Source organism: Rhinolophus ferrumequinum, chromosome 17 (genome assembly GCF_004115265.2).
Source record: "Rhinolophus ferrumequinum isolate MPI-CBG mRhiFer1 chromosome 17, mRhiFer1_v1.p, whole genome shotgun sequence".
Classification (NCBI taxonomy): domain Eukaryota; kingdom Metazoa; phylum Chordata; class Mammalia; order Chiroptera; family Rhinolophidae; genus Rhinolophus; species Rhinolophus ferrumequinum.
The window spans coordinates 2,213,102-2,237,035 of record NC_046300.1 but is presented as its reverse complement, the minus strand read 5'-3'; the positions used below and the strand labels follow the sequence as shown (position 1 = coordinate 2,237,035).

General features: G+C 38.0%; 1 protein-coding gene across 1 annotated transcript in view; it reads right to left on the bottom strand.

Moving 5' to 3' along the window:
* Positions 1 to 23,934, bottom strand: part of CNTN6 (contactin 6) — a 249,377-nt gene that overhangs the window by 25,526 nt on the left and 199,917 nt on the right. The window contains 1 exon segment of the mRNA XM_033131532.1: positions 11,611 to 11,738. Within this exon segment, the coding sequence (XP_032987423.1) occupies positions 11,611 to 11,738 (128 nt within the window).

Sequence of the window (23,934 nt, the reverse complement as noted above, 5' to 3'; positions counted from 1 at the left end):
AAAAAGTCTTTAAGCTTTTTTCTCTCGAAACAAAACAGAGGGATAGTTATTCCTTTGCATTTCATACAATTTTATTTTTCCTGCATATTCCTTAAGTATTTGTAGAAATTCTACTCCAGTACTTTAAGATTTTTAGCATGCATAAGAATTTTCTGGAGAACATGTTCAAAATGGGAATTCTTCATCTCCCCCCAGAAAGACCGACTCAGTAGATCTGGGTGGGACAGCGACTAGAATAAGGATTTTTCTTTTTTCTTTAATAGATTGCTTCTCCCGTTGATTTTGATGTAGTCAGACAGGTATCCTGCTTTGAGAAATATTGCCTCAAGCTTTGAAACCTGAACTTGAAATTTCTATTTAGGGAAAATCCAAGCTATATAAAATATATTGTCAGAAAATCTCTAATGCTTTGGATCCAGGAAAAAGTCATATCTGGTAGAATGTTATTGGTTAGTAAAGTTTTACAAAATAAAGATGGATTTCCAAGGGTAACTGTAATTAATTCCTCATACCTTACTGGCTTTTAGAGTTTCATAGTACAGTTTAGCATGTTAAAAGCTCTGAGAATTCCAAATTAAAAAATGAAGTTTATTTAATTCTAGTTTTCCTACACTTACCAGATTTTGGAACATGTTTAAGCCATCTTGAGATACAAGGGATTCTGAGAAACAAAGTTTGTAAAAATTACTTTCATGGTTGAAAAGGATTCACACACACACACACACATACCTCTACATATGTATATGTGTGTGTGTATGATTTTTAGCATACATGTACAAATATATGTTTATGAGACAATCACCTAAATATGAACTCTAAATAATTTAGGATTGTAATTTTTTTTTAAGATAAGAAAACTGGTTTCCCTACTTTGGGGAAGTAGGCAAGGGTATAGATGAGACAAAGTTGGATATGAGTTGATGATTACCAACCCTACATGAGAGTTCCTTATAGTATTTTCTCTACTTTTCTGTGTTTATAATTTTCAATAATAATAAAAGAGATACAGAAGGAAAAGTATGGGAGGGAGTGACTGTTTATAAATAGAACAAGGGGTACCTTTCCCATTCAGCTTCTAAAATGATGAAGACTGATCACTTTAGAAGATTATCCTAAATATAAATGACATTCATGAAGAGTTCATAAAATTACAGAATTTTAATATTTATCAATTTAAATCTATTTCAGTGAGAAAAAAGTCTTATGAAAATAACTCGATCTAACAATCTTATTCTTAAGAAGTATAAGGAAAGGTTTAATAAAATATATGCTGCTTTTAATAAATAGCTTTACTCAAATTCACATCATTAATAGTGTATGATGTTTCCAGAACACATCTTTTGTTATGAGCACCTCAGGAGACATGAAAACTAATTATTTCAAAACTTCTGTCAAAATTGTTTAGCATGATTTCTTTAAACACAAGTGGGATTGTTCCTGTATTAATGGCCAACCACACTATTATACACCATAATCCCTAACAATATTTTTAGAAGACGGGGATGGCAATCAAATATATAATTGGTCTATCCTGACCATCCAGAAAGTGTTATTTTGGGTCACTTTTTCTTTGTTTCTTTCTTTTGTACCTTCAACTCAGTTGAAACCTCCATCTGTGAGTGACAATCTTCCAGTGTCACTGTTCAGAATAATTACTGCTGTTTCCAAAGTTATCAGCTTCTCTCCAAAGATGGAGAAATGTATAAGAAAAATTACCGAACTTTTCTCCCTCTTTACAAACATGTGATTCTGCCTTCATTTGTCTCTGCCATTATAGGAAATGTTGCTATGATACCAACATAAAGAAAACTAGTGTATAAATAGCACTTGAAACAGGTGACAAAATTCTGTGATATTTTCTCTCACTAGATAACTTGTGAAGACTAGAAACAAACACTTTTTAAAATTTGGTCCTCTTCCTAATTCCTCAGAATTTCAAATTATCCTACCTATTAGCATATTAATAACCCTTCTCATTGCTCTTAATTTCTTCTTCCATTTACATACTTAATTCTGGGATCATATTCCTTCTACATGTAAAAAATTCATTAGCATATAGTGCAGATTTAAAAGTGATAAACTGTGTAAAAGCATCATTATTTTGTCCTCGTTTGGGAGGACATTTTTGCTGGGAATAGAATTGTTACTGGCATTATTTTTCAGCCTTTTGAAAAGGCCATTGCATTGTCTTCTGGATTCCCTTGTTTCTGTTGTTATAGTAACTGCCAGTCTTGTTCTTTTGAAGATAATGTATCTTTTTTAATCAGGATGATTTTCTTCCCTTTGGGTTCACTACTATGTGCTTACTTAAGCTTTCCTTTGTAATTATCAAAATTGGGGCTCAGACCACTTCCTGAATATGAGGCCTGCTTTCATTTGTTTAAATCTATGGCAAATATTTCTTTAAATATTGTTCATGTCTCATTTTCGTTCTCACCTCTCCAGACTTTGAGGAACTACATTTTTACATATGTGAGAACCTTTCACCACATCTCACATATCCCGTATGTTCTTTTATGTTTTTGCCATTGTATTTTTCTCTCCAAGTTGCAGTCAGGATATTTTCTACTCACACATCCTCCCCTTTAGTGATCCTCTTCTCTGCTATACCTAATCTGGTATTAAATCAATCTACTTTGTTCTTAATTTTACCTTTTGTGTTTTGCAGTTCTAGGACTTCCAAATGACTTTTAATAAATAGCATTTTTCTTCTTAAATTCTTCATCTTGTCATCTATTTTTGGTACATATTAATCACAAATATTTTAAAACCCTTGTTTAATAACTTCCATAGTCCTATCATCTGTGACCTGCTGCTATTGCCTGATTTTTCTCTGGGTTTGGTCATCGGTCCTGGCTCCAGCTACCCTGCTAACATTTTATTGAATGCCAGACACTGTGGATTAGAATATAAATGTTTTTACTTTGTTAGATTTTCCCCAGGTAGACTTACTTTTTCAAAGAGGCAGTTGAAAAATAAAAAATCTGCTTAGGAACTGATATGAATTGAATCTGAATCTCAGTCATTTTAAGTACTGGCCAATTTTGTTCTGTTTTTATTACTAGGACATAGTCCTTCCGGTGTCTTAATTCAAGGTTGAGTTGTTCAGCAGGCCTCATTCTATATGGCTTATTATGAGCCCAAATGTTCATCTTCCTTGCACGGTGAGACAACCAACTCTCTGCTTTCTGTTTGGTTTCTTGTATTTCTTATTTATACAGCTCAGGAACTGGTAAGTTTCTGGAGGAGAAGAACACTGGGAAGTGTTGGGCTCACCCATCTGTTTTTTGTGTGTTTTTTCCTCCAGAAAAATTGTCCCTCATGTTGTAAACACCTCTCATAATTCCTTCCTTCAAACTTCTGTTTTTATTTAAAATTATAAAAATGCCTTAAAGTGTTCATGGTTGATAGTGGAGTGGTGTGATGCTGCAGTACTAGAGCTACTTCAGCTCGTCAGGACAGAAGTTTCTCCAAAATTACTAATATTCAATAATAGACTGTGCGTACAGCTGGAAAATTTAGGCTATCTACCAGTAGAAGATATCGATAATAGCTTGAACAGTATGATGATTGATGTCAGTTGGAGAAAGATGAGTATGACTTTGGACAGAAATAGAGATCCATGTCTTGTAACCTCAAGCTCTGAGGGCACTGGCTGCTGGCCCTTTGCTCTCCAGGCAGGAAACCACGGATGGGGGATGAGGGGCAGTTATCCCGGGGATTTGATGAGCCTAAGAGAAAAGTCCTAAATACAATGTCCTTAAGAGTTTCCCAAGGAAATATCCAAGCCCCTGGGTCATCTTAGTGTGAAGTCCAATAGTTCAATAAGCCACCCACACTTGATCAGAGCTTTCCGTAAGATTTTGGCACCCCACCCTTAAATAGGAGCAAAAACTAAGATTCATGAAATATCTTTGTACATCTTTTACTAAAAAACAGGTATTAAGACAAAAAAGAAGAGACAATGCAGGAAAAATAAAAGATAAAAGAAAAACTGTCAGCAATATTTTCAGAGAGAGAAAAATAAGAGTAAATTATTATAGAAAGGGACAGTGATAAAATAAAAGGACACTTAACATTTTAAAAAATAGCAAAAACAAAAATTAAACAGAATGTCTTAAAGTTGAGAAAATCTCCCAGAAGGTAGAGCAGAAAAGCTATAAAATGGATTCTAGGAGAGAGAAATAAACATATTATCTATCATTCATCTAGCTATCATCTATCTATAACATATATACATGTATATAAACTATATCCAAACATATAAAATATAATAAACCACACACAAGTAGACAGATTCATATATACATACTTACAGACAGACAGATAGAAATAGACTAGAGTAGCAGTTTAGGAAATCTCACTTTTAAATAATAATATATCAGAAGAGGAAATGGAGTAAATTATTTAAATGGTTCAGAAAAGTCTTCCAGGACTAGGAAGGATGAGTCCCCAGGATGATAAAATGCAGCAAATACTCAGTCTAAAGGCTGAAAACAGACTTGCACATCAGCACGCAATAGCAGGACACTAGTGAAAAGGACTTGTAGAGAGAGAGAGGGAAGATGTCACAAACAGCAGATCAGGACTCAAAATGGTTTCTGCTCTCAGAGCAGAGTTGCATCTCCAAATTTCTGAGGAATAATGATTGCCAATGTAGACTTCTATTTTCAACTAAATCATCAATCCAATATAAGCGTAGAATATATTTCAAACGTGAAAGATCTTTGAAAAAAAAACCACTTGCATCTCTTTTGAATTCTTTCTCAAAACTCCAATGGAAGGTGCATTCTACCAAAATGCGTGTGTGTGTCAGACAGAGAAACGCACGGCGTTTAGGCCATGGGTTCCACCCATAAGGGCAGGCTTATGTTGAGGGGAGGCAACTGAGGCAAAATTGAGGACTGAATTAATGTCAAGTCCACAGAAAACTAAGCAAACAAACCAAACAAGAAAATTACTAACTCTGGGGAAAGCAGACACAGGAAAATGAAAGCTGATAACTCTGAAATAAACCTTGCGCAGAGAAGACAGCCAAGGCGATGGGTGCGACGGTGTCTGATTCTCTCCCTCAAGCAAGCCAGCAATGGAGGAATCGCTAGATTTTATGTAATATTCTCGTCCTCTTCGTACACATAGTTGTATAAGACTAGGATGTTTTACGTCCCCTTAGCCAACTGCAAGATTATCTGCTCAGACACGTGTTTGACAGATTAAAATCTGCGCGTGGCTCTTGGTACATATTCCCCCATAGGCTGAATATACAAACGTCACCGCACAAAGTAATTATCGCCAGTACCTCCCAGTCCACCTGCATGTGCCGTTACCCATTCATCTTCCACTTCAATATTTAAATGACTTAGAACAAATCTTAAAACAGTACCCTAAACCCCAGGGTAAAGGAAACGAAGGAAGAGCCAGTCTAAAGAAAGCAACTGTCTAAAATTGGAGTTGTCTACATGAGAAAACATGTCTAAGTATCATGCAAGGAAACACTAGAAGGTCCCAGCTAGTAACCATGTGGAGTAAACCCAGAGCTTCTCTATTAACAAACCATAAAGCAGGGCCTGCCATCTATTTAAAAGAGCGCACACTGTGGGATCTGCTCAGTGGCGTCTACGTGCCAGCTGCTCTCGTTCAGAGCTGGTAACGCACAGTCGGCCAGGACGACCTGGGGCTTCATGATTCCAGCGCTCAGAAACAGGCAGCGTTCGCTCCGACAGCCCTCCCCATAGCGATGCTGGGCTGTAGTAAAACATGGGGTGACGCCTTCTGTAGTTTTATGGGGAAGGGAATTAGGGAAGTTTATTTCCACGCGTAGGAGACTGGTTTCTTCAGAACATTTACGGGGGTGAGGGGAGACAAGACGAGAAAGTAGAAGCCAGCAGAGGGAACTGGGGTGAGTTTGAGTCATGTGACTTTTCCCCCCATTCTCCACTGCCCCCAACCACATTCCTCTCTGGGGCCTGAAAGAATTTGCTTCCTGGAGTCTTCAGGGTCCACATACCGGAAGTGGAGCTTGTGTCTGAGGGTCTTTTCCAGAGTAATGACACACATTATTCCTAAAACATAGTCCTGGAGCCTAAGTGACCACTTTGCTCGGTTAGGAGCAGAGTCTGTGAGAGCACAGAAGCCTAACTATTTCTTTGAGCATCAGAATGGAGTCCAGGACACAGGGCTGACCTTCCAACTCCTAAGCACGTCCTCAGCACACGTGTGTACAGCTTGGACGGGAAACTGAAGACAGAAGCACGTGCAGTTCAAGGTAGCTTTTACTGCACAGACTGAACCGACCGCTGGCTAGATTTTTGTTTTGTTTCTTTTTAGTAAGAAACAGGAAGTGGATAGCTAATGGTTTATGCCAAGTGATGGAAGACAGATGGCAGTCTGTACTGTGTGACTGCAAGTATGTGAAATGGATGGAGGAAAAAATCATGAGTGGGATGGGGGCAGGAATGGATTGAGAAGGGTCAGAGGGAGAGTTCTGAAGGAAATGTCTTATATCTTGGGATGGTTTTGCATTACACAGGTATGCGCGTTTGGTATGCGCCAAACGTAAACTTAAGATTTATTTCATGATATATAAAGTTTACCTCAAAGGAAAAAGAGTATAAGCAAATTTTAAACTTTGTTTAAGGAATGAAAGCTGAAGTATTTATGGGGAAGTACTAATGTCTGGAAGTATATTTTTATCCCTCTGGACTTAATCAGTGTCATGTGAAAGTGTCTCTTGCAGTTATTGTCACATAAATGAACCAGAGGGTCAAAAAGAAGAAAAGGAAAGTACTACCGCATACTGACACAGGGATGTTGGGCAAGTAGTTTTAGCCGTCTGTGCCTCAGTGTACCCTGTGTAAGTGGAGACAGTGATTATCTGCTTTGAAGTGTTGTTCAGTAGACGATGCATAGAAAGCACCCATCACACTGCCTGGGACAGCGGACACACTCAATAAATGGTAGTTAATGATGAGAACAACAAAGAAGACGACCTCAGTAACAGGGAGCAAACTCCGCGATCTTGTGCTCGTCAGTAACAGAGCTAGTGATCTGATTCCAGCCCGTGCTTTACACCACTTGGCAGGTGGTACAGACGCATGTGTCTGGTCTCCTTCCCATGGAACAAACCTTAGCTATGCACCCCTCTGTGTATTAAGAATAAACAAAACAAAACAGAACTTTAGCCAGTCATAGGTTTGATCTGTTCAGGAAAGACTATCTTGAACAATAAAAAAAAAAAAAAATGGTGCAAACCTATGATGCATTAATACCTGTCTTTTACGTTATACAATATATAATTTAAAAACAAACAAACAAACAAACAAAACAGCTGCTTAACACCCCTGGAAATTTTATCTGACTGACATGTGTTACATTTTTAAAAGACTATGAACTAAATTGTTATGAAGACCAAAATAACACTGACGTTATTCTGTTTCACAAATGAATGCTTTTTGTTTGTTTTCACATTTTATTTGACAATATTGTGGAATTCAGGTCTCAAGAATTCACTCAGTATTACTTTCAATATTAGAGGGGAAAAGAAAATTTCATTTTTAGCCAGTATAAAAATTCACTATACGTGTTTTCACCATAAAATTGTTTTCGTTAATTTTTTAAATCAAAGTCTTTGCTCTATTAAAATGCTTTAAATCATTCTTTGCAGAAAATTGGGGTGTAGAATTACACATTTTGGGGAAAACATCAGCAGTACTGGGAGATTTCTCTGTCGTGCTGTTTTCAACTATTACAAGATGTCGGGTGAATTCCAACATGTGTCGTCATTTCTGGGAAATTGTATTTGTGGTCAATTCCATACAGCTGGGCTTATCAATAAATCTGGGCTCAACACGCAAATCCTTGCAACTGCCTTTTAAAGACACAAAGCCTCCAATTATCTACCTATCTGGGCATTTCTCTTAGCAAATGTGAAATCTTATTAGTGCACACGCTCTTTCTGCTGGAGAAAAGGGAGAGGCTACTCTCTCTGCTGGTATAATAAAGACTCTATCACAAAGAATAAACAAGTAAATGAACAGCAATAAACTTAATTTGCACATTAGATATGCTTTTCCAAGTTCCAACATTTCAGTTGAAAATAATGCTGAAGCAATGAGGCCTATAATTGAACATCCAAAACTTCTCCAGTGGGGAAACAAAAACAAATGTTGCCTGCAAACAAGATCATTTTTATAGCCTGCTGTTACTCTGCTTTTTAATAATTTTCCAAATGCCAGATCAAATAATTTCCCCTTTTATGTGATTTTCATATACCTCTTAGTGTATGTCACACTGTAATTTTAACCCAAGTCCTCCAAAATGAAAACACTTAAGCTCTCTTTCCTGTGGACTCCGCGTCCCTCAATTACACGGGGTGTCTTCTGAGGCCTGGCACGGCCGGTGCTAATTGCGCTCTCAATGTCTGAATGGAAAACTGCATCTCCTGTTGCATGAGTGAAAGAGAAATAGACATACAGTGCCGATAACTTCAGAATTCTCTTAACACAGATAAGCCCTATCAGCTGAAAAACTAAGCTGGAAAATATCTCACTCTTGTAACTACTATCTTTTTACATGCTATCTAACAACATTTCTTGCATGACTGAGGCTGATAAGGATATTCAAAGAGAGATGATTGTTTTATCAGCTTTACTGAAATTTCTCATTTGCTCCTTACCACACTATTACCAGTAAGGTCACTCACTATATCCTGATTTTGGGTTGAGAAACAAAATTATATTTGACTCTGTAATGACAATCAGATGAGCGTTATAGATAAGTAAACACACACACACACGCACACACATGCACACACTAAACCTTTTTTAACAAACAACCAGATGGCTACACTCTTACAGTCAAGAAAATGGTTGAATCAATGCATGCTGTTGTTATTATTATAATTATTTCTCAGATTAAAACTTCGGCTTTGTAGGTTGTAAAATAATAATAATTCTGTGGCAGCGATACCTCTGACATTCCTCCGTGAACGGGAATTGCAGCCACAGCCTCATGAAGAGGGTGTGATGATAACGGTCTTTGCTTAGGCCTGGATTTGCATAGTAATCCCATGCAAATGACCTGGTATTCATGCAAACTGAATACGCCTCCTGCTTCTGTGTGAGCCCTCCTCTGGCCCGTACTGAAAACACTACCAGAACACTGGTTCTCCCAAAAAGTCTTCAGGGTTTTCACGGAGCTTCATATTTGAAACCCCTGGCAGAGTGGGCACTCAGTCTATTAGAAATATACAACTACAAACACTTAAAGTGGGAAAGTGAGAGCATTTATGTAAAAGCTGATTGTTTTCCTCTGAAGCTCATTTATTGCAAATTGGTCTAAGAAGCTTAAACCCTGAAACACTGAAAACTTTCAGGTTTTAGAGCAAGGAAGTCAGGATGGAAATTATCCTTGTGAACTAAGGGCTGTGAGATGAGATCTTTTCACTTAATAACTATTTATTGAACACATACAGTTCCCAGGACTGTTCTAGGATTTGTGATATCCCTGCTTTCATTATGCTTCTTTTTAGAGGAAAGGAAAGACAGAGAAAGAAACCATTGACACAAATGTGTGAATGGTAGTTTGTAAAAAGATGAAATGTGCTACAGAAGAATAAGAAAGTGTGGAAATGATTAAGGTGACAAGGAATGCAGGTGGGGATAATTTTGTTTCAATAGTCCCAGCAAAGAACACCAGAAATAAACAAAAATATGTAAGTACTTTTTAAAAAAAATAATAATAATAAAATAAACAATCGTAGTTATTTTCTTACTTGTAGAGAGAGTAAAGTACCTGGGGATGGCGGTGCATTTCATGGAAAATCCCAAATATAGATCAACGTGTTTCCATCCTAAGAACTAGGAACTCATCTAGCAAAACAGAGGGCTGTGCTGTCTGTGCATCGGAATGTCCGATCGCTGCCTCGGGACCTAAGCTCAGCCCTGGCCCTGAGTTTCTCATGCTTATGTGAGTCTTGTCTTATTTTTCTCCCAATAATTACTAATGGACAGCATCATGATGCCAAAGGCTCAAGAAACATTTGAGGAAGAGACTATTCACCAGCTCAGCCTGCTTTTGTTTCTTCATCTCTGGTGAAAGGACCCTGATCATTGCATATGAGCAACCAAACCATTGGTCCAGTTCTATAGAGACTTTCATTGAGAAAACTCATTTCTACTCCTGATGTCTTCTGTCCTTTATATTTCATATTTGAATTCCCCTGGATGTGTCTGTACTTGAAGAAACTAACTGCGATATGTTTTCTCCTCCGCCCTATTTTAAAGTTTTGCTAAAATAAAATGAATGCAAGCCACCTGTTCCTTCTTAATTTTAAATAAGGTGATAAATCTCTCTCTCTTTTTGTCTTAATGGACGTGTTATTTCTCCAAACATAAAGCATTCACACTTGTCAGTATCTGGGTATTACCAAAAAATTTCTGGAGAAACGCCGTATCATTAAATATAGCGACAGCACATTTCTTGAGACATTAAGTCCATTTCTGTCTTAAAAATCTGATAACAATACAATCTTAAGGAAGTGAAGTTTTTCAAAATGCACCATACCAGTTGGATTTTGACACGAGTCTATCAGTCACATTTCCCTGAGTGTTTCAGACAATTGCCGCCATAATGGATGAGATAAAATTGGCAGAAATATCTCCCAGGGATAAAGGTGGGTGCTTATTTTCCTTGAGACATTTTAAAGGGTAGTTAAGTATAGCAGCTAACTACTTTTTTATTGAATACATTTATTTTTAATAGAAATAATGATAAAGCACCAATTACCGAATTTAATCATTTCAGCTGAATTAGCTGCTCATACTACTTTATCAAGATAGTCATTTTATCATCCAGGAGGCCAGGAAATACTAAAAGTGACACGCCTTCCAGTAAACATGCTGGCATTCTGAGCCGAGGTTCAATAAAGGATAAGATGGGGCATAACCACTTGTAACACTGATTATGTCCCTTGGTGGTTTATATAGGGACATTTAGAATGACACTAGTTTAAAAGTCTCAAGAACAGAGTACGCAGTCTTATCAGACCAGACTGTATGATATCATCTGTTCATATAACAATGACTCATAGGGACACTAATATTTTCATTTTTTTCTCCTTGAAAAACATTGCTTAGTAAAATATGTGCAAGAGAATCTGCATTTCCCCAGTTACGTACTAGAGTTCTGTAAATAAATGAACTGATTCTGTACTTGGCAGCCTTCTAGGCAGGTAAAAATTTCATACGAAATGAGAGTGTCTAAAGGAAACTGAACCAACAAAAATAATATCCACTGACTTTATCAAACTGTCCACCACCCTTCCCGTGCCCCGCCCTGCACTGAGGCACTTGTGAAAATTCCGATACTTTCGATTCGGGTTTTAATTCCACGACCCACTGACAGCATTTCGACTGCCGAAGCGGTCCCACTGCCCTGCTGTCCCGCTGGCGATGAGCACACGTTAGTGAGAATGGACACGGCTCTTAAACACACTGTGAAATCCAGTGTTTCCCGTGCACAGCATGAGGCAGGTCTGACGCCCACCGTGAGGCTCGGGTATGCATGCATTTCTCCAGTGCTCATTAGGCACAAATGAAGAGGATGGAATACCTTTGACCACCAGGCTGCCGGTGTTCCTCGCGACACCAAACTGATTCGTAGCGATGCAAGTGTAGGATCCCGCATCTGACCTGCTCACGTTTTCTATCTTAAGGCTGCCATCGTCCAAGAGAAACACTCTAAAGGAAAATACATAATTAAGGGAAAATACGTAAGGCTCTTTAAAACGGATAAGTCTTAAGCATGTACTTCCATTTTAAGTCATGGCTAAACCCGTGGTGTGTTTGATAAGGAATGCATGCATTCCTTTCCCAGCGTTCCATTCTAAATTGTCAGCAATCTCAGAATCCACACGTGAGAATAAATGCTGTTTGCTTTTGTGCTGATGCAGTATTAATAATTATCATACTGTAACCGGAATTAGCATTCTTAGTTTCAATGCACTTTAGAAATCACATGCCTGCTTGATGCTACAATGCCCATTTGCCTCATTTAATAATAACACATGTGACTATTTACTGTGCATTTTGAAAAGTCCGCTCCCTGATGGAACTAAACTTGGCATTGGAGAAAGGCAAGCCACTTTCACACAGTTTCGTCTTTGTCTTATTTAGCAGCCCCTCCTGCAGTAAGCAGCCACCCCCATCAGAAGGGGATGGAAGGAGAGAAAAGAATAAAGGCTTCATTAATCAGACTGACTTAAATGTTCCCATGATGCACGCAGGCGCAGAGCACAGGGTGGAGCGATAATTACTGAAGAAGTTCCACTCTTTCACAAAATGATTATTATTATATTTTCTCTGAAAATCAGAAACAGTCAAAAGCAAACTCCAATATGCTGGTGTAACTGGGGGAAACCCCAAGGTTGGCTTCTTGACAATGTCACCATCCAATGTTCACGAGGAGACAAATAAATGGAAGAACTAAAGCATCTGCCCAGTTTTATGTCTTATAAGTTGAATTAGCCACCTTTTAAAAACACATCTGTAAAAACACTAGTGGGTAGTCAGGATTGTACAAAAACAAGTGATTAAAAGTAATTTTTAATGCCAACAGTTTTAAAGGAAGGAAAGGCAAGACAATTGGTATGCACGTCACATCCATTAACAATAATGAAACAGTGTTTGTTGCATTGCAAATGTATTATTGTTTCTAATATGTGTGTATTACATGAAATATAGCTAATACAATTAATTACCCAATTTGAAACACAGAGACTATCAGTCAACTATAATTTGTATAAAACCAGCTAGTGGTGCTGGGTTGATTATTAGCGAGTGCCTCCACATTCTGTCATGAAGTGACTGGGAGGGCCCACATCTGGGTTTAGAATGGTCCGTGGCTCATATTCAGAATTCTTTTTAAAAATCATTATCTTGGAGTAGCTCCCAACAGCAGACATTTGCTATCTTATTTAATTTCTAAAATGTCTAGTTTCTCGATCTCAATTTACATTCACAATGAAATCATACCATAATTGACAGTAACAAAGCTATTCTCCTGGGCAGCACATTTCTAACTCAATACAATTCTTTATCTGATTTAATTAGAAGAGGTCAATGTGAGAAGCATTTGGGTGCATTATCGACCTTTAGAATTTAGGAATAACTCAGAATTTTCAGCAACAGAAAACATTAAAATTTTGGCTAATAAAACATTTTAAATGATTTAAAAAATATATCTGCTGATATCTAAATGCCATCAGACACATTTCCCAGCTAGTAATGCCAATGTTTATATGTCATAGTTTTTCACTTAACTCTTAGAAAGGGACTATTAGTGTTACCAGTGGTTTAATATTACCCTGAATCCATCACCCTTTTTAGACTCATCGTACTTGTTCAATAATGTTTGTTAATTGGAATAAAATTGCTTTCATCAAAACTGATTATTTCTTTTGAAATTTTAATCAGTCACTGGATATTTCTCAAGTGTCTACCACTATTCAAAATACTGAGAAGACAGACTTACTGAGAAAATATGAAATCAGCCCAAGACTAAACAGCTAATAAGCCTTAGAGAATGGATGGAAAGTTATATCTGATTATTGCCCTTTCCAATAATCAGGAAAGGGCAATAATCTCTTGCCTTTTCCAAAACCATCACTTTTACCTTACTTGCAGGAAACTAATTCTGCATGTTAACGATGATGTTCAAGAAGTCGCTGCTGAGTTATCATTAGCTGTCCTTAAAATAGTCTTATGTGTTTCCTTCTCAAAATGTGGTCTCATGCCAGACTTTGCATTTTAGCAAGAGACCCACGGATCGATGTGCACAATAACGTTTGAAAGGAATAGTAAATTCAGAACAATTCAGAATCAAACTTCAGTCTGTAAAGATTATTTTTATTTCTAAGTAAGAATCTGCCTTGTTTTCCTAAGGGTAATATGTAAAAATATATAAAAGAATAAAAAAGTTAGATTTAAGTGATTTAGGAAAGTAACCAAACTAGTAACCACACTGATTTATCATTTATTAAAAATAGATAACTTAAAAATAATTCTCCCCATTGATTTAGGATATAGAAATATTTATATAGATATTTAACAATAACTAGAAAGTTTATCACATGATAAGAAATATGAATATTTCAACATGTCATTTATTGTTTTTTCATTAATTAGAGGTGTTAAAATATAGTAAGAAAACTTTGTGAAAATGTTGGTGGAATCAAACCACCTATTCATAACCCTAATTTTATGCGTAAGAATCAAACAAAAATATTTTTAAAAATGAGAATTTCCAGTTCTGCCACATACCAAACCTGGCTTAGCAGAAATGATTTTTAAAAATCAAGCTAAGATCAAATTGTACAAAGCAATTTACATTTTCAGATAAGGAAGAATGCACATGTAAAAATTAACTGGAACATTTTAATTGATGGTTTTGGTAATCCATAGAGCAAAATAAAGACTGAGTTTTTTCTATCCTTCTTTTGAAATATTCTAAAAGATATTTTAAATGGTATCTGGAAGGTAGAAAGGGACATACTAATAAAATATGTTAAAATATTCTATCTTTATTCCATTTAAGCTCCTCTGGTATTTAAAAACAAAACATGGTGACAGGTGTAGATAAGCTTGGCTATCTGAAAAAATGGGAAAGCATTCTGGTGATAAAAATGGAGATTTGCATGAACAATTAGGGAATAGAATATAGTTATAGGGAAAAAAGCAGGAGACAATAAAGTGATTGATTACATATAATATATATTTATATTTGGATTGAATGCTGAGACTATGCTGCTAATAGACAATAGGTCATAAAATCATCTATGGAAATATGTGCATTCCAATGAATATGGAAAAACTTCCAAAATTTCACAGGCAATTTAAATGCATGATTGGAAATGGGGCCATGCTAAGAGTTTTTTGTCCTTCTTAATTTATTCAACAAATATTTACTAAATACCTGCTGTGTTGAAGGCACATGTTAGATATTATAATAGGGATGTGGGGACTAAACCATGTTAACACCAAGGATGCTGTTTTCCATGATAAAATTCACTGCTCAGTTCTCGGCAGGGTAGGGACTATTACTGTCATCTCACCCTGCACAGTCCCTCTACTGCGTGTACAATAAGTGGCAACTCATTGGATCCTTAATTCACACCGCGGGGCTCATCCCCACTGTACAATCGGGACACTGAGGGCTAGAAAGAAGCTATCATTGACTCAAGGTACCCCCGTCCCCATGTGGTGCAGGGTCACGATTCTAAGCATGTCTTTCTCTTTAGACCAGGAAGCAAGTGCTGCTTCAAGTTCCCAGAGCGCCCACCGGTCCCCAGCATGGGATGGCACACTTGTGTATGTGCACGAAGGTGACTCTCCTCGGGGTTCTTACTGTTTCTGAGATCGTAAAGGTGACTTTGATATCCTGCGGTTGGAGTGTTTTAACCATAAACACTTTAACCTGTGAGGTAATGATGATGGCAACAGTAATACCAAGGACTATTTTTCTACTTCTCTTACGCCAGCCTGCGAAGTCATGGGTTTCTTAGCAGAGTAGGTAGAACATGGGGGTGGGTCAAATTGCTTGGGACTGAATCTGAGCTCCACACTTAATATTTATCGAGCTGGGGCCAAGTCACTGCACAGTGCAGGTTGCCGGCTTTCTGTGACATGGGACACGTGTATTACCTGCGTCACATGGTGGTCAGGAGTAAATGACAGAAGCTGTTACAAGCGCTTCACTCTCTGCCTGACTCCTAGTTAGCGGTCAACACATCGGTTTGTAACAAACCAGTTTCTCGTCCAGCCAGAGAATGAATGGGACCTGAGAGGTATGTGTGAGGCATTTTGAAAGGAGACTAATACCAGCAAGACTGTCCCCAGCCCTGTTTCACTGCTCAAGACCCCTTGTGGAGTCCACACAACTTGCTGACTGTGTGCGCGATACTTTGTCTTCCAGTCCACAGTGTTCTTATGTTTATTTTGGGAATGATACTAGGGCTGATATGAAAACAGAATTAATCAAATGCTAGTGATTAATTTTAGTCTTATTCTTGGCTGACACTAGTGTTTGACCATCGCCCTCCTCCAGGACTCAGACTGGTACCTTTGACTCTCACTTTGGTTCTTACTCATGTTCGGGGTCTTCAAACCCTGTGTCTGGCTAAACTCAGCAGCACATTTGTGGCTTTAATTAGCTCATGGCTAGCGGTCCCTGAGCGTTGTTGTCACTGAGCTCTGATACCTGCCTTCTGGGCTCTGTGTATTTCCTCTGTAACTCTCCCACTATGGTCACTTCACAGCTCAGTGACAATATTTTTCTCCTCAAGTCTCTATGCTCCAATACCCACTGAATCAGAATAATTCAACTGTTTACACAATTGAATAGAAAAATTTTCCCCAAATTACCAAAGCTTAGTATTCTATCTATAGGTTAAACTGTTCTGGAAAAAAAAATTGGTAGTTACAAAATAGTCACAAGAATGTAAAATACAGCATGGGGAATATAGCCAATAATATGGTAATGACTGCGTATGGTACCAGGTAGGTACTAGACTAATTGGGGGTTCACTTCATAAATTATATAAGTGTCTAACCACTATACTGTACACTTCAAGCTGATATAAAATTTTATTGAATAAAAAACAAGATGTTGTGTAAAAATTAAAATTTCCGGACGTTTACATGGGTAGCTGTAGTATGACCATTCAACAACAGAAACATTAATAGTTAACATTTGTAATGTTCCACACTATTCCTCTAATTTCATTCTCAGCATAAAAAGGTAGAAATTCAGAAGTGCAAGCTGTGCCTGGCAGTCAAGGGACACTGGTAAATTTCATAGTGGAATCAGAAAATAGAACATGTAGAAAACTGAGCCACCAACATATGTAAACATTTCAAGGTTAACTGCTAAGTTCAAGGCAGACTACATAGAGTGACTGAATATACGACATCTCAGTCTTCCCCCTGTCAGGGAGTGCGAGGAGCACACAAGGAACAGACGCCGGGCCCGTCGGCATGATTCCCCACCCGTCTTACTACTGGATGTGCTCCTGTGACAAGAACACCAGGAAGACAGATGACCACATCAAGTGAACTTGTAGGACTCCTTCCCCTGGAACATGTGTGTCAAATTTTGTGTCATTCTAAGGATCTATCTACAGACGAATGTGAGGACTCTTTCCCTGGCTTTCCTGAGGTGTACGTAACGTCTGTTCATCGTAAACGTCACAAATACAATAGTGATGAGCATTCACGACTACTTTATCACTACAACTAACTGGATAAATATCCGATCTTAATTGATTGACATATAGAAAACAGATCTACATATGTAGATTCTAAATTGTGATTAGAAAATGAGGAAGGCTCTGATTGTTTTGTTTGATAATATCACAAAGTTTGAGGACATCGGAGATTACTACTAGCTAAATTTCTTGAACTAAGAAAAATTAGGACATTGGGCAATTACAATTTCTGAAACTAGAGCAATCCTGCTATTTTTACAGTTAGATTATTAACTGGAGTACTGCTTCCAGTTTTGTCTAAAGATAATACTGTCGACCATGAAATTTTAATTGACTGTCTAATTTTACTGATTTCTAGAAAATGTAAAATAAATTGGATTAGAATAAGTTAGATAAGAAATAAAAAAGTGTGTATAAATTTTGACTCTTCACAATTTAGGTTTTAGGTAAAATGTCCCACTGGAATCCATTTTAGATCAAACACTGATATTACATTTTAATAATTTTAGCACCTGATTATCATAGTTAATAGGCATATCTATGCTAATGTCAGTGTCACTTAATACGCTATCATTTAAAAATTCCTTATTTAACAAGCTACAAAAAGATGACAGATATGATCTACAAATAAGTAAATACCGAAGCTTGCTTATTTATATCAAAATAAAAGTTCTCCTTTTATGGAAATAACATTAAATGGCTCTAATGGCAATTAGCCACAGAAAACATCTCACACTTCTGGCTGTGACTTAATCAATGAATTGATGAAAACCTCTTTTGCCATTGAGATCATCAGAGTAGTGAGAACCTGAGCGTTCTCACTCAAAAGAGATATCTCAGTAAAAGAGACGAGAGAGAGACACACACAGAGAGAAATGAAGTGCTATGTCAAGAGAGATAATTGAACGGGCCACAGAAAATCAAAATCCAGATGGACTCAGACCATCTGCAGTAAAGCACAATACACTTAGAATCTTGAATCACTTCTAAACAAGAGGAAACACATGCCAGGAAATTCACACACACACACACACACACACACACACACAAAGGGAAGAAATTCTTAAATATGTTATTCATCTCCTTTGTTCATCTTCTGGGAAAGACCACAGATATTGTTTTCAGGAAACTGTCCTGTAAGTCCCAAACAGGAAGCATGTTCAGAATTTGCACATCTTCCTTAGAGGACGTCCTTCACGGACCTGTCAGATGAAAGCCTGGACTCTGCCCTACGGGTCTAGAAGGGGCTCTGCACCTGAGCTGCTCACCTGAGTCCCGCCCATCCTCCTATGCCTATGTTGACTGCCAGCTACTGTTTCAGACACACGTTACGTATCCCCTCAGGTTCTCTTAGTGCCATCATCTGTCAAAGGTCCCCACAGCGTGACCCCACCAGCAAAAGGACAGCCAGAGAGATAAATCCCTTTTTGTTTCCAAGTAGTTTCTGTCTGGAGACAGTTTATGTGGCTGAGAGAGCCCAGATGCCAAAGTGCCAGCTGGGTGACACTGTGGCTTAAAGTGAGTCGGTGGGCAGTGCAACAAAACCAGGTCCTCATGCTTCCAGTCTTTTCCTGTTCACCCTTCGCTTTGTTTCCTAGGGAACCTGGGCTAAGGTAGGCAGCCTTCTCTGTGATACCTCTCCTCCCGATCGCTGCAATCCACAGTATCCGCCCCCCAATGTGAAAGATTATTTATGTTTTCCACATCAATAAAACTAATATGTGGGGAGGATTAATAATTAATCATTTAACCACAGCCAGGATGCCATCTTCTGATCCTGAGTCAGTGTTTTGTTTTGTTTTGTTACTGAATCATGATCTGAATCATTATGCTGCCTTGTAATTTTTTTTAGCGCAGTTTTAGGTTGTTAAAAACGTTGAGAGACTGGTACAGAGATTCCCATATACCTCCCCCCGCCACATGCACAGCCTCCCCCACTGTCATCATTCCCACCAGATGGTACATTTGTTACAACTGAGAACCTACACTGACACGTCAAGTCACCCAAATAGCACCATGTACCTCAGGGTTCACCCTTGCTGTTGTACGTTCTATGAGTTTGGAAAATGTATAATAGCATCTATCCATCATTATAGTGTCATCCAGCATTTTCATTGCCCTAAAATCCTCTATGTTCCACCTATGCAGCTTCCCCACCCCCAATCCTTGGTGACAACTGGGATTTTTACTTCTCCACAGTTTTGCCTGTTCCAGAATGTCATATAGTAGGACTCATGCCACATGCAACCTTTTCAGACTGGCTTCTGTCACTTAGTCATATGCATCTAAGTTTCCTCCATGTCTTTTCATGGCTTGAGAGAGCTCATTTGTTTTTAGCTCTGAATAATATTCCGTGGTCTGGATGGACCACAGTTTATTTATCCTTCACCTACAGGAGGGCATTTTGGCTGCTTCCAGCTTTTGGCAATTAGGAATAAACTATTATAAATACTCATGTACAGGTTTTGTGTGGATATGTGTCTTCAACTCCTTTAGGTAAATACCAAAGAGGGCGATTGGTGGATCGTATAGTAAGAGTATGTTTAGTTTCCTAAGAAATTACCAAATTGACTTCCAAAGTGGCTGCACCATTTGCATTCCTACCAGCGATGAATGAGAGTTCCAGTTGCTCCACGTCCTCACCAGCATTTGGTGTTGTCAGTCTGGATTTGGGCCATTCTGATAGGTGTTGTTCTAATTCTCATTTCCCTGATGACCTATGATGTGGAACATCTTTTCATAGGTTCATTTGCCAGCCTTGTGTCTTTTTTGATGAGGTGTTTATCAAAATGAGGTCTTTGGCTGACTTTTCAATGGAGTTTTCTTACCATTGAGTTTTAAGGGCTCCTTGTGTATTTTAGATAATAGTCCTTTATTGGATGTGTCTTTTGCAAATATTTTCTCGCAATGTGTGGCTTAACTTTTCTGTTGACATTGTCTTTCACAGAGCAGAACGTTTTAATTTTAATGAAGTCTAGCTTATCGTGCCTTTCTTTCATGGATCTGCCTTTGCTGTTGTATCTAAACATCATCACCATACCAAGGTGGTCTAGGTTTGCTCCTCTGTTATCTTCTGGGAGTTTTATTGTTTTGTGTTTTATTTTTAAGTATTTGATCCAGTTTAAGTTAATTTCTGAGGCACGTGCACATCCAATTGTTTCAGCCATATTTGTTGAAAAGACCATTTTGGCTCCATTGTGTTGCCTTTACTCCTTTGTCATAATTTTCTTTTGAAACAAGTCTTCATTCTCTGAATAGGCAAAGTTTTTGAGGTGTTTTGAGACCACAGACTCTAGTCAGCCCACTTTTGCTTTGTGTCCCAGCTCCCCTTTTGGCTGTGTTACTTTGGGAGTACCTGCCTGATTTTTATGCAAATTTTACATGTAAAATGGGGATAACAGTAGCAATAACAACATCAGTTTGTTTTGAGAATTAAAAAAATATTAAAAATGCTGAGCATAAGTCTAGAGGGTAAAAGAGTGCCCTCAACATGGTAGCTATCAATCTTTATTCCTTTGTATTCCCGAAGAATACGGGCAATTTGTAGGTACTTAATTATTGTATGTCTTCTGATTGTATCTACTCCAAAATCTTTGGCTTTTTCTTTCTAGGTCTGGATATATGTTTATAACTATTATCAGTAAATTCAGTGAGTGAACAGAAAGTCATTTAGTCAAATAACCTCTTTCTGTAAAAGTAAAAGCTAGCTAGTATGAACTAGGTGGTTATTTAGCTACATGACTTTTCCACTAGGTTGGCTACGCCATATGACATAGTATAAGCATGGAGGTGAAGAAGTGCGTTTAAATCAGTGTTACTGAGTATAAGACTTGCATGTACGGAGCACATCTTAATTGCTCTTTTGTAAACTTCCAATCATGAAACTAAAGGTCCAATAAAATCCATAACCAAATTGTTTTAATTATGTTATCATGGACCTGTTTGGGGGCGGGGGGTGTTCCTCAGTATGTGATTGGTTCACAGAAATACAGCAATCATATTTATAGTATTTTCTCATCCTCTGTCCTAGCTCTAGACAAATAATTGTGTTTCTGTTGTCTCTTGTGTTAAGTTGCATTAAGCAGAGTGCTTAAATGTATCTGTGTAGTGGGGGGTGAGGGGTTAGGAAAGGACAGAAAAATGGAAACCTATGTGAAGTGGCAAATCAAACTGGTAGCACAAATCAATTCAATTTTGCTGTTTGGTCAGAAAGTAAGTTCTTCTCAGGTGCCTGAGGAAACAGAGACATGTGTGGGTGCCTCTAATTTGTCTTTTCTCACCACTCTCAACACATTAGAAGAATATATATTTTAAAACAGATGAAATAGCTGAAGATATGCTTCCCATGAACTGATCAGTCAAAGATGATTTGGGGTCATCGCACAGCTAACTCCAAGGATTTAACTAGCCAAGGACTGTGAAGAGGTGTTACATGGAGACTAGCAATTGACTCAATTTATAATTTACATGGAAATAATAATATGACTGCTGGCAGTGTCTAATTTTTTTTTTTTTAATTCGTGGTTTCTGCAATTGTACTTTATGGGTAATGCCTAATTACTGGTGTAAACAACCAAATGTTTCAAAGTTCAGTTTCTAGTTCAAGTGTCCTAAACTCCAAAGCAGAAAGCAGACATCAGATATTCAGACCTCAGAATTCATCAAAAAGTGACTCCTTGTTTAACATACACAAATAATTTAAGCACCAGCTTTGTAGTGGCTGACACGCAACACAAACACAGACTCAGGGTGACTGAATTATGACACAAATTAGGAGACGGCAGATGAGAGCAGTCGCTAAATAACATAATTATTTGGTGTCATGATGTGTCTTTATTCCAAAGGCATGCCAGAGTGTGCTGTTAGGCTGATTACCATAAAATGTTGAGAAAATGTGATTTAACATTAACAAAACAGCATCAGATGGAAGGCTTAGCTAAATTAATCCAATGAAAGAGGCCTAACAGGAATACTGAGTTGTTTAGTAGAAGAGAAAGATAAAGAAAAGTCTCCATTTGCAGCGGTATTTTCGGATGCTGAGAAAATACAAAGAGGAATTAATACAGATGCATATGCTAGCATGCCTTGCAGGACAAGCAAATCAAAAGAAAAGATAGGAAATTATAAAGTTGGCAAAGGACAAAAGTTTGTGAACATAGGACTTAGAAGAAGTTTTTAAAAAGTGTGCCCCAAAATAACTAGGGGAGAACTAACTGGAGAGACTGTGGGAGAGGGGGGAGCCTGGACACCACGAGGGAGTGCTGGCTTCGCTCTCGTTACCTTTATGATGATGCCTCCTGTGCGATTTCCTCCGGGCTTTGACATTCGTCCAACGTGAAGTTTTAACTGCAGTATACTTTAAGACAGACAAGATTCAAACACAGCCAGATGACCCCAAACTATGAACTTTGTCCCTGAGGTCCTGGGTGCTCTGAGGTCTAAAGAGTGATGGAGTTGGGCTGTAATGTTAATGATGACCCCGTTCACTCCAGGTCTGTAATTTGGTGATTTTAGAATGTACCTATCTGGGAAATGCTTCGCCCTCCTATTTGGAAGGTGGTAGAGAACGTGATGGACGCTAGTGGACTTCCCAAGTTCTCAGAGTCTATACAACTAAGCTCAGAACTGTGGCTGAGAGTGGGGGCCAGCGTGGATGCGACGCCTTGTCTGCTAGCTCTGATGCTCTCTTCTTAATTATAGTACATAATTTTGTGTTTAGATCAAGTCCTTTATGGAGCTTAGGGAGTTTATCACTGTTGATTGAATTTGCATATCTATATGTCACCAAAAATTCCATTGCATGTTTCATTCAAAATCCAGTCATTTGAGCATCATGGATGCAGGATGCTAAGTCGCCAAGAGGACTCACTTATTTTATCTTATTGCTATGAATTGACTTCCTCTATCAGTATTTTGACAACACACAGATGTATTCTATGCCTTTTGTTGGTATAGAAATAGTTTAACTACATCTGTCACTGTTTTTAGAAGATTTTAGTCGAAGTGAAAAAACAAGGATGAAATAATGTGTAGAGTCTGACGGTCTGCCTTTAGCTGCACAGATGGGTTCTATGGTACATGAAAGTCCTATATTAAGATGTTTAAGATTACACATGGCTCTGGAGTCAGGGCTTCCTGGAATTGGAAGCTATTCTATCATTTATTCAAAAATATGAATAAATAATAATCCCCTCATGGATATCATGCAACACCAAGAGATGATGTATCTAGCATCTTAGCACACTGTATGTTCATGCCAGGTACTCTGTAAATGGATATTATTATTATTAATTATTATTATTATTTTTATTATTATTATTATATGATGAGACTCAGGGTCAAGTATGAGAAGAAAAGATTTCTGGCTGTGTTTGTTAACTTAATCTGAGAGAGAATGAAAGTGTATGTAGGTAAGTATATCTAAGCAACCCTTTAGTAATCAGACTCACAAAACGATCTGAGTGTGCACTTCAAGGAATCATGGGGAAAATGTATCGTGTGTTGAAGGGAAGTCTACGTGACCTTTGAACTGGCACTGATTATAAAACTGACTACGGAGTAAGTAGCCACATGACACACCTGTTCCTCCCACCTTCCTCTTCTGGAAAAAATGCCCTTGTGTGAGTTTAGGCGCGTGCAACCTGCTGAGGCCTCTCTGGACTCCTGTGAGCTGA